General features: G+C 41.0%; 1 protein-coding gene across 1 annotated transcript in view; it reads right to left on the bottom strand.

The window, feature by feature from the left end:
- LOC311426519 (alpha-2-macroglobulin-like) overlaps window positions 1–12,187 on the bottom strand; it is a 38,648-nt gene that overhangs the window by 14,411 nt on the left and 12,050 nt on the right. The window contains exons 7-19 of the mRNA XM_084502918.1: window positions 11,087–11,171; window positions 10,257–10,380; window positions 9,430–9,544; window positions 9,185–9,294; window positions 8,182–8,343; window positions 7,645–7,872; window positions 5,927–5,990; window positions 4,499–4,641; window positions 4,009–4,158; window positions 3,635–3,811; window positions 2,841–2,940; window positions 677–812; window positions 267–495 (exon numbers count right to left, since the gene is read on the bottom strand). Of these exons, the coding sequence (XP_084359044.1) occupies window positions 267–495; window positions 677–812; window positions 2,841–2,940; window positions 3,635–3,811; window positions 4,009–4,158; window positions 4,499–4,641; window positions 5,927–5,990; window positions 7,645–7,872; window positions 8,182–8,343; window positions 9,185–9,294; window positions 9,430–9,544; window positions 10,257–10,380; window positions 11,087–11,171 (1,823 nt within the window). The remainder of the gene's footprint in view (window positions 1–266; window positions 496–676; window positions 813–2,840; window positions 2,941–3,634; window positions 3,812–4,008; window positions 4,159–4,498; window positions 4,642–5,926; window positions 5,991–7,644; window positions 7,873–8,181; window positions 8,344–9,184; window positions 9,295–9,429; window positions 9,545–10,256; window positions 10,381–11,086; window positions 11,172–12,187) is intronic.

Here is a 12,187-nt window from a genome sequence, read left to right on the forward strand (position 1 = left end):
GTATAGGACAGTAAAATAATTATAGGATGTCAAGGCCAGAGGCCTCATTAGCAGAGCTTTAGATTCTGAATCGAACATAGCTTTCAAAACTTTGCTGGAAAAACTTATTCCTCCTTCATGAAATCCATCAAGAATTCCTACATACATACACCCATATGAAATTATAATCAGGGATCAGTCAGCTGGCTTGGGAAACTATGTTATAAATAGCCCATTGTAGTTTTTCCGAAGCTGTCAGATTGAGCAAAGTAGTGAATATCTCTTACCCTGATGCAGGCTGTTAGGTAGTTGAAAATGGTGGCTTTCAGTGTGAAGGCCTCACCACGCACTACAGAGTAAGGCAGGGTGAGCTCTACAAAGAAGGGCTGGAAGGCTCTGAGAGACACTGTTGGGGATAGGCCAAAGCCTGTGTCTGATGAAGTGCAGAATGCACTGGCTTTCCACTCGGTGATGGTGTCAGGGATGGTCACATCTAGTTCAGCATTTCCTTCAGAGCTGGCAAGAGACAGAGAGAAAGATTTCAGTCGTATTTTGATCTATGCTTAGTGGCCTTGAAAAATCCCTCTATCTACTAGAAAGACCCCTCTCACCAAAATGTTGACACTTTCATTAAAGCTTAACTATCTTCTGAGGTTTTGCCCCAGTGACCACACTCTACATTCCCATAAACACTTACTTCACTGAAACTATGTCCCAGATCCATGTCTCAGGGAAGTATTTCCGGATGGTCTCCACAGGATGGCCAGCATCCATCTCTTCCATCATTTCATAGTCTGAATCATAATAAGGTTGCATTGAACTGCCTAAATCCGCTCAAGGAAAGGAAGAAAGAAAAAGACATATCAAACTCATTTCTAACCAAGGAGGATACTTTGCTTCCATTTAGTGGTTATTCTTAGCTAAAATTTTAAAATTTAAATAACAGCTTAGAAAACTTGATTACGGCCAGCCTCACAGACTCAAACTTTGAGCTGTCTCTATTTGTAACAGATCACAGTGATCCTTGCACTACATTCTTAACCTCATATAGACTGTCCACTGAAAACAAATGTATTGCTCTGTTGTCATCTCAATATTTCATGTTTCCTAAAGCTACTGCTCTTACAGAGATTGGGTGGGGTTGATCATTCTTCCTCCACTGCCAGCAAATCCAGGAGCTAACTTATGAGGCTACCAAGGGTACGTTTCTATTGCAATAGAGAAGTCAAATGTGGAATTCACTGCCTCTAGATATTTGTTTCATATAATTTATTAAGTTTTGTTGAAAAAATGATTATGTTTATACATGGCCAGAAACAGCAGCCACATTTATCCCTCCCTTTCTCCATCTAAGATTCTTTTGAGCTGAATATGTATCTTTGCATGTATGGCCACTAGCAAATAAGTAGTTCCGGAGAAAGGGAACTCTTCCTCACAGTGTTGCATAGTGCTGTGCCTTACAAAACACTTTCTATCAGTCTCAGAAGACTTTCCGTCTTCTCAAAGCAGCCAGCTGTCTCATGCTGTGCTCTGAAGACAGATCTGGCATTCCCAAACAAAAGACTTGATATGCTTTAACTAGAAGGCTAGAAAATTTCACCTGACCAAAGACTATTGTTTTTAATAGTAACTTTAATATTGTACCACTAAAAGTCGGTGATAGGAAGTGGTGTAGGTGAGAATGTTTTATATAGCCTTTCTAATCTCAGAGCTATTTAGAAAAAAAAATAAAATCTTTTTTCTATCTTCACAGTCACTGCAGCAGCAAAGTGACCTACCCAGACGTTTACAATCACGTGAATGGAAGAACTGGGAATAGAATGAAGCTTTTCAGCCCCCAGAGTTAAAACATAAACCCACAGATTCATACCACCTTTTCATTTATCTTGGTCCACTTTTGCCATTGTTGTTCCCCTAGTTATTGCTGAAATGTACCTACCTAGAAGTAGAGACTGTCCTTTTTTTTTAAGGTTTCTACAGATGGGCCTTTTTTGATGGAGGAACAAAGCTTATACTTTATGCTGGCAGTCCATCCGAAGGTAGATGGTCTTAGTGTCTACAGAATCTCTGCTGCAGGCCTGGCATGTGATTCACTGAGAACACACAGTTTTAACTAGGCATACCTGACTAGCTGGAGATAAGCACAGAGAGCTGTATCAGTTTCATATCTCAGGACTGTATCCTGAAGGAAATGATCCTGATGTAGGTTGGCATATCTGAGAGCAGAATCAACTTGTCTGCTCTGTGCTAGTGCTGCCTCAGCTTGAGTACTGTGTGCAGTTTTGGGCACCAAAGTATAAGAAGGATATCAAACTGTTAGAGAATAGCCAAAGGAGGGCTAAAAAACAAGAAGGGTCTAGAGGGCAAGACACATGAGGAGTGACTGAGGTCACTTGGATTGTTCATCCTGGAGAAAGGTAGACTGAGGGGAGACCCCAAGGAGACCTACAGCTTCCTCGTGAGGGGAGTATAGGAGTAGGTTCTGATCTCTGCTCTCTGGGGACAGCGACACAACCTGTTGGAACAGCATGGAGCTGTGACAGGAGAGGGTCAGTATGGATGTTAGGAAAAAGTTCTGCACCCAGAGGGTGCTTGGGCACTGGGACAGGCTTCCAAGGGAAGTTGTCACAGTACTGAGCCTGCTGGAGTTCAAGAAGCGTTTGGACAACACTCCCAGGCATAGGGTGGTCCTGAGTGGACCCTGGAATTGGACTTCATGATCCTTGTTGGTCCCTTCCAACTCAGGATATTCTATGATTCTGTGATTCTAATTAATATTCAAAGAAGGAGATGAGAAGAAAGAAGCACGATGCAAAATTTTAGGTAGTTGTGTGGAGGTAGAGTGAAGCAGGCCTTCTTACCAGAAACCATGTAATTCCTTTCCATCATGTGTTCTCTGTAACGCCGGCAGATTTCAGGCTTATGGATCTTGCTGCTAGTGAAAACTTTTAAGCCCAACAGCTGTTAAACAAAAAGAAAGTACAATCAACTTTTGAAATTATACTATTTTTACTATGTCAAGAATAGATATACTTATGTCTGGAACTGAGCAGAATAGCAAAGGTTTATATATAAATACTCGATAGATTGGTTCAACCCAGATGTTGAGGCCTTGTCATGACATACTCATCCTAAAGCTAAATGCTGGCATGATTAGGCAGAAAGTCAAGGTCTACCGTGGGGACATGTGACTGAAAATGATGTGTGAAAGGATTGAGAGTACCTATCTAAAAAGTCTTGTGCATGACTCTGTAGATGGGTGCAGGTATGTTTGAGGGTTATCAAAGTAACTGTCACTTTATTAAACCACTAACTACAGCAGACAGGGAGACAACATGCACGACTACGGAAAGGGTTTCTAGTATTATGGCACCAGGGGTCATTTCTCAGTACTGCTTCCTTATTTGAGCCTATTCACAGGTTTTTGTCCTGGCATCGAAGGGACCTGTCAAAGTTTTAATGGCTTGGAGAAGCGCTTAGGTATGAGCAATAGGCTACATAGATGCAGGGCCTGGGCCTGTGTATGTCTTGCATACACAGCATAGCAAGCTCACACCAAAGTTCATTCAAAAAGACCTTCAGGACAGGGAAGAGGAGGAGATGATACTGTATTCCAAAAAGGAGTAACTAATAAAAATGAAAGGCTGGTGCTTACTTTGAGAATGTCATAGGCATCACCTTTGCCATCAGGAGAAATGGGTACGTAGACAAATCCATTTAATAATATGTTGTCAAGCGACAAACAGGGGTTTACATTGTCATCTTCCAAATAGTAGTCCTTGAAGCTGTAGCCCTGGATTTCCTTCATTTCTTCTGGGAGAAGATCATACAACTGGGAAAATGCAAACAACCAGGGAAAAATGTGGCAGGTTGGTACTCATGGGGACACAGACACTACCTAATGATCAAGTGATAAAAGACAGCTTCTATAAAAACAGGTATAGTGAATGCAGCTATAAAAATATATGGCTTTATGTCCATCCTAGTTGATTCTTGTATTGTTCATTACCAGAAACAGCCAAGACTTACAGATCTGTGAGAGAGCTCATCTTCAGGCTTCATGAGGAGAACACTTTTGTCCACGGCACGGATAGCACACAGGGACTTTGGTGAGCTATGGAGTTGCAGACGTGTGTTGGAGGCAGGAAGACCCTCCTTGGGAATAAAACTCAAGCTGACCTGCAACCCCAAAAGTAGGTTAAAGCAGCAACTTTGCTGGATGCAGTTACATACTATTATACTGAAGTATCTAGCCTTGTGAACTGAGTTCTGCTAGTGCTCTACAGCTCTTCTAACATATTCAGCTTTGACTAGTGTGGTTTATAATGAGCAGTGATTCTTTTTCTTATTCTGTCTTCCTCCACTTTTATAGTTATGGCTTTGTAACTTATTCAGTCACTAATCCTCAGCCAACATCTGATCAGACCATTCCATGTGAATTCTGCCTCCATTCTGGAACTAATAATGGAACTACTGGCCATGAAGCAAACATGGGTTACATAAAACCTGACTTACTCACTTTATTGGGGAGGCAACTTTCAACCTGGAAATCCGCTGAACTGGCGATGACTTCCCCGCTGGGTAAAGTGGTATACACGAGCATCTGTGCCTTGGGAGCAATGGTCGCCTCAACAGGAAAGGTCAACCGAAATATCCCGTAAGCTACCAGAGAGAAGAAATGCTAAGCTATATACAAGAAGTTCTGCCTTCTTCAGATAAAGAAGTCAAGTTCACTCATGCTGAACATTTTAGTTAACAGGGGCAGGAGTACTGATGCATGACTGATGTCTATGCCTATTGCTGAAGACACCTGCATTCAAACAGTGATCATGTAATAGCCAAATGAGATGTTTAGTGGGCCTCAACATGTCCTCTAGATTCTCCCCAGCTAACACCTGGAATCACCTCCTGCTGTTCCCAACCTTTTTCTTCCTCAAGCTCTAAGATCTGCAGTTTACAAAAAAAAAAAAAAAAAACAGATGAGGGAAAAGACATGGAAATAAGGGACTGCTGTAATAGGTGGCAGCAGCCAAGGTTGCAGAATAACTGAAAAAATAACTCCTCAAAATAACTCCAAAGCTAGTATTTACCTGAAACACCAAACTGTCACTCCAACTGTAGTAGGAAATGCCACATTCTAGCTTGACCTGAGCTTTTTGTCACAATTTGGATGAAGGTGATAGAAAATCTTTTGATATATATCTTTTGATATGAACCAAGGTATTAGTTTAATCACTACAACTAGTGAGGTAGCAGAACTTTCAGTCACACCCCCAACATCATTTCACGCAGCATGTAAGATCTTTTACTTTCACATACTGCATACTCCTTCTCATGGGCTTCTAAAATGATTTTCCTGGTCTTCTTGTCCAAAGACTTTTAAAGATGCATCATAGTCAGTCTCATTCAATTATGTAATCTTTGAACATTGTATATATACAAAAAAAAAAAAGATTGGTTAGAATATATACATATATATAATATATATATATAAGCATGCAAGCTATACATAAATATATATACCTATATATATATAGCTTGCATGCTTATGAGGAAGAAGTAACACCCCAAAAATGAAGAAAAGTGAGAGAGAGAAAGAAAGGGAGACAATCTTTTTCCTGCTCACTGTACACATGGGTCTTAAAATACTGGCAAGTACCCACAGTCAGAATTGGTGATGGAGGTCAGTGGAAAGCACTGGTTCAAGGAAAAAATAATCAAAACATTCTATATATTTTCTATAGAATTTGCTAAAATACTCTAGTTAAAAGTACAGCAACAGACAGAATTCGGACCAAACAAAACTGACTCAAACCATTTAATCTAAAAGGAATTAATTTTCAAAATGTAATTCAATTTTTCTTGAATGCTTGAATTGCAATAATTTCTCTAAGTCCTCCTGCCCACCATCTCATCAGACATGCTAAAAATACATAGTTCTGCTCACCATCTCCAGGATTCACAGTCAGATCATGAGTGTCTGCTAACATAATGCTTCCCTTGGCCATCACCTATGTGACAGAGAAACACTCCTATAATTGTTGTTACTCATGACAAAAGGAAGAAGAATGAATGTTCATTGGGTTAGCTGTAGGGTGTGTGAATAGCACTGCCAACTGTGAGCAAAACCAAGAAGATACTAAGCAAATACTAAACTGGAATTTACTAGGTCTTTGGAGCCAGAAACGTGCCTTCCTAGAAGGACTAGTGTTTCCTCATCAGTTCCACCTTCTGTACACACTGTATCAGGTTCAAATGCACTTTACCTCTGAATACACATAAGTTTGGGGGGTCACATGCACATTTCTAACATTTTGGAACAGATTGATGATCAAAGGTTCTCCTCACTCCACTCTCACTTGCTTTGTGAAACAGGATGGAGAAAGATTGAATCAGGATTATTATTATAACTCACATAGAGTTTGAATAGAAGAACACTGGCTGTAAAAAAGTATTTGAATAAAGTATCTGAAGTCAGGTTTGAAGCAACAGCCTGAATGCTAGCTGTGATTTCCTTATCTCTAGAAATAGTTTCCTTTTTCACAGCCAAAAATGTTCTTTATACAATTACTGTATAATCTTGTCCTCCATGCAGTATATCTATTCCACAGTACTATATTTTAATTTCAAGGTGTGGGAAACACACCTACAAAAATGTAAGTTTCCTCACTGTTTTCTTACCTGCTGCATGTATATACTTAAGATCTGCTTTACTAAGCCACTAGGATAAACAGGAATCTTGTGCTCAATTTATGGTTAGCAGTCTTGAAAATAAGCACATAGACATGTCTACCATAGTTTCCTATTTTCTTGTAATCTCAGTCTAACTCCTCCTAAATGTCCTTTATTATCCATCAGAACAGAAGTGTCTGTTCCACTTATGTTTTCTAGCTCTGCAAAGGTACTCTGTCTTGTATTTAATTCTAGCATCATTAAATGGGATAACCAGGAAAACAAATTTAGGGGGAGAGAAATTCTATTTGAATAGTCATCTGATTCTTTCTCTTCCCCCAAACAAAAGTGATAGATCATTGTTCAGTCACAGCTCAGTTAGATTCTCTTCTCTGCCCCCCAAGAATGATTCAAATCATGGTTAATTCAAGCATGGTATAGTCTGTTCCAGTTGCTTTGGGATCCCAAAATTTCAATCATTGCCTGATTTACGAACAAAGCTCTAAGCTTATCAGGTACTGGTACTGTAGATAGAGGTCTTGCTCTAGTTTCTGTGGTCAGGTGTCTCCCAAAGAACTGAGTATGAGGCAGGCTTCTAGCTCATCTTTCATCTTCTTGTAGGATGCTGGTTTCTGAGCTGTGACTATATATGAACCAGAATTTGGAACAGGGTACACTAGTAGTAGAGTATTATTAAATGGGAGTGTTGGCTGCACCAAAGACAATAGTCTCTACATCAACATTTTGACCCTCTTCTGTTCTTTATCAAACATGGGCAACATAACCATGTCTGCACACAGAAGACAACATGGGAAACACTATGGAAATATGTTTAAATCCTATGGTCACAAACCACACTTTTTCAGTTTCAGACTCCCTTTATCATTACTGGCTAAGGACTAATTGCATAGCAGTGCTGTGGTTGCTGTATGGAAAGTAGTGCCACAGCGCTCTCTGTGTTCATGGATTAAAGTAACCAGGAACAATTCTTACCAAATAGTAAATGACAATTTTCCTCTGCTCTCCAATAACATCTGGTGTGAAGACATAGTGCACACGGACCTCTGTGGGGAAGCCACAACTTAATGTCTCAGGCTTGGGCTCAATTTTGAGGAAGCTGTTACTGGGGGAGTAAAACCGACTTATGCTATGCAAAGCATGCTCATATGAAGGCGTGATCCAGTCGCTGTCATAACAGTTCAGTTCAGGTTTATGTTCAGCCTGATAAAGGAGAATAAAAAGTTCACAGCTGACCAAAACCAGGTAACAGATCACATAAATATGCATGGGAAAAATCTGGCTATGTTCTATCTTTCCCATTCTTAGATGAAGTTAAAGGGAGATAGACATAGAAGAACATGCACAGGAGACAGAGAAGAGAGGTGAACTGCCAAAAGAATTGCTATATCTCCTGTTTGGCAGAAAGACTGATCATAGAATCATGGATAACCCATGGATAGATAATTCCTCTGCTGATCAAGAAGAGAGAGAGGCTTACCCCAATCTCTCTGCCCTGTCTCTGCCACTCACTCGGATTTCCAGGGAGGCTTCCGTGAAGGTGGTAGTATCAATGGAAAACCAGGATTGTCCCTGTTCATCTGTAGTGTAGTTGCCTTCGTAACTGTCTTCATTCACAGAAATTCTGATAGTTTCATTGGCAATGGGAGCATCAGTACCATCCACGAGCTTCACCTAGTAAAGTAAAAGCAAACTTCAGGTTTTAGACTAGAAATAGATAACAATTCCCAAGTCCTACAAACCCTTTCCCCTTGTCATCCTTGCCAAGCAGAGTGTTTCTTATGGAGAAGAGCTAAAGAGATGAACGTGGAAATGTGGAAATGTGCAGGTGAGTCCTAAGTTGTCTAAGGTAGCAGATCTTCATCAGCAAAACAATCTGATTGGCCCATGGAAATTATCTGTCAGGGCCTTGAGTTTTTCAATAGGTTTTAGTATCATCTCTTCGTCCAGGAACTATGAGTTCAGGCTTGTGCCTTGCCCCAGTCTTTGACTAAGCTACATTGGAGTTAGATCTACACTCAGCTTTCTCCTGCTGTTCCCATCTTGTTGACTGGAATTCCTTGACTGAGCTCAGCCCTGACTTTTCACCTTATGTTATCTGGTGACTACTGGCCTGTTGGTGGAAACAGGTACTGTCAACACTCCTGCTCTGCCCAGTCTGGTTGATGTCAACTAGTGATGATGTCACTACTCCTACCTGTGTTGTGGTCACCTTTTACTCCTGGCTCACTTTCCTGTGTAGAATAGCCCATTCTTACAGCTCCCTAATGTTATTCTCATGTGTCAGAACAGAAGGCCTTCTATTATGTAACTGGTATGACTGCTGGAAAGTTCAGTGATGTGTTTGTCAGGGTGCTCTGACTGACACCAATTCGCCTGCCTAAGCAGAGGCAGAGGAAGGTGGACTATGTCTTCTGCATTATGTTCTGCAACACACTGCTGTTCCAGTTGATGGGATTATGCACCGCTAAGTCTGCTGTGCCATTCACTTTCCAAGGTCTCAGAAGTTCCCTACCATCCCAAAGAGTGGGATCCCTGGTCTGTAATAAGAGTCCAACAGGTGGAAGCTGACTTTGCTCATGATGGATGTGATTTCACAGGAGCCTGTTCCAACCATCTCTATTCCTGAGAAAGAGCACAGTAAAGAGGGATTATTAATGAACTGCAACATTTATAGACATGTCACTCTATGTTCCTCATCTTTGCCAGGCCCTCCTGTTGTGGCGTGCCATCACTTTGCCATCTCCATATGATACGCACCTGTGCCATCTTCTGTGATCTTGCCTTGCACCTCGATGTTCATTTTATATCCGCTGCGCTGGAGCTGAAATATCTTGGTCCTTACTACATCAGAAACACACCCACGAGCATCTGCCTAAGCAGGTGGTTGGAGAGAAAATTGGAACAAATTTGGTGCCTCGTGAAACAGGAATAGGTATTACAAACCCAACATGCTTAACTGCTGTTCACGTAATCTCAGCCTCATGTTCTGGGGTTGTCTCCAACACCAGCACTTGTTTACAGCCCATTTCCATGTGTTTCACACACTTATTTTCTGTGTTGTGAGGCTCTTCATACTTAGTTCTCCAAGCCATGCAGTGGTTTCCTTGTTATTTCCCTTCTACCTTAGCCCTGTTTTTCTTCCTGTTTCTTCCATTGTCTTTACTCTCTTCATTGTTGTCCTTTCTCTCTTCTTTTGTTTGACCCATATACTATACTGCTTTCTTGTCTTCTCCTCCTCTTTTACACTCTTTGATCCCTGCCAGTCCTTTCCACAGTTATAAAATTATTTCCCAGATTCTTTCCTTAGTTTGGAGATCAATACCAGGGGCCTCATAGCGGCTAACTGGAGACCTGTGACCAATGGGGTAAGGATTTCATCTGTGGGGTTTTCTTCATCATTTCTGTTTCCAGTTCAATGACTGACCTCTTAAGAATATCCTTCTGTTAGAACATCTGTTTTTCCCTTGACAGAGTGTTATCATTGATGTTCTACCAGCTCACAACAGTCATAAATTTGCCCTCCATTAGACAACATTGCCCATTACCCATAAGGAAGACCCCTACATTTTAATCTTGGAACTCACCCGCCTGACAAATTCTTCACACACAGCTTCTGAATCTTTTCCATAACAATGTGAACCAGAATGAGAAAATTTCCGGCACACTTGGACATTCACCAAACCAGGGACAGGTTTCCCATAGGTGTACCTATTAGAAAGTGTTAAACAATATACTGGATGATGCCAGTCAGAGTCACATTCAAACATAGCTCCTTAAGAACTTCTGTGGATGACTTTATAAAATTTCTTCTCAAAGCCTAACTAATCTGATATTTTAATGATGCTAGTGATTATCTTTCCATCATTTTGGTGGTGAGATTCTTACATCATACATTAGAATCTGTTCTAGGTGGGAGACATCTGCAGAAATGCAGGAAAAGATTGTCTGTATAAAACTATTTCAGCTGGGATTATTCCTGTATGTCAAACTGTTGAGGGTTCAATGAAGAAGCAGAAAGGTTGAACAGGGGCTCAGGTGGATCAATTTAATAATTAAAAATTACAACACTGGGTTTGCACAACCTGCTTAAGTGATGTCTGATTTGACATCTCCAAGGTTCAGGAATGGCAGAAAATCTCTAACTGCAGAAGTGTAAAATGAGAAAGAGAGTGTAGAGTAAACTGGGAGGAGAGAAATGCTGCTTGGTTTGGCATCATCTTTTAAGGAACACAGAGAATCCACTTCTCATTGTCTGTTAAGGCCAAGTAGCAGGCTCAGAACAGATAAGGTGGAACAAACCTGCACTAGATGTCTTAGAATAGTATGAAAAGCCTTCCCAAGGTCTTCTTTCTGTGCTCAGCAGAAAGGAGGAATGAAGTAGGAGTGAGAGATTTACTACAATTCTGTGACTCACAGACCACAGACAGACACTGGAAGTTCCTTATCCTCAATAGTGATCATCTTGGGCAGCTTCACCAGGACCTCATACTTGGGCAGCACTAGATGGGAGAGAGAAAGTCTGATGAGAAGGATGAAGAGTGCGCAGAAACCCAAACAATCAGCTTAATATCAACCATCACTTCTGTGTGGTGTTCAATACAGCTCTGCTACTCCTTTCCTATGTTTTTACAGACTTCACCACCATTTGGGTTTAAAGGGAATTAAGGACTGTTCTAGCCCCTACCTTCCCTCAGCACATGCTTGTGAGATCCTGTTGTCATCAGACAGCCGTGTAGACCCCTCACATATGCCTATTCAGAGGGACATACCGGTACTGTATGTTGTGTTTCATGTTTCAAAACACATAATTTGAGCTAAGTCTTGGAGCAGCACATTCACCACCTGTGTCATTTAACACCTTGAAACAGCTCAAATCATTGATACTCTCTGGCTGCTTCTTACTGTTCTGGAGATCCCAGGCTGCTGTTAGGCTCACTGATATGTAGTATGTGAAACTGTCCTCCATGTACATATGTTTCTACTGTGTCTAGCCATGGAAAATCAGTTCTACATTTTCAAGTGGATTAAGCAGCAATAAGGCCTGATATAAAGAGTGTCAGGTAAAAAGCATGTTTTACTCCTCAGTATTAATCACAGAATCATTTAGTTTGGAAAAGACCTCTAAACTCATCAAGTCCAACTGTTAATCTAGCACTGCCAAGTCAACCATGTCCCTAAGCACCATATCTACACATCTTTTAAGTACTTCCAGGGATGATGATTCAACCACTTCCCTGGGCAAACTGTTCCAATGCTTTACAACTGTTTCAGCGTAGAAATTCTTAATATCCAACCTAAACCTCCCAGGGTGCAACTTGAGGCTCTTTCCTCTTGCCCTATCACTTGTTGCTTGGGAAAACAACCACCTTGCTACAGCTTCCTTTGAGGTAGTTGTAGAGAGTGATAAGGTCTCCCCCGAGCCTCCTTTTCTCCAGGCTAAATAAACCCAGTTCTCTCAGCCACTCATTAAGTTACATCCATCTTCCTGTTTTGTATCCTGCAACACTAAGCCCCC

Source organism: Aythya ferina, assembly GCF_964211825.1.
Source record: "Aythya ferina genome assembly, chromosome: 1".
In the NCBI taxonomy this organism is placed as follows: Eukaryota; Metazoa; Chordata; class Aves; order Anseriformes; family Anatidae; genus Aythya; species Aythya ferina.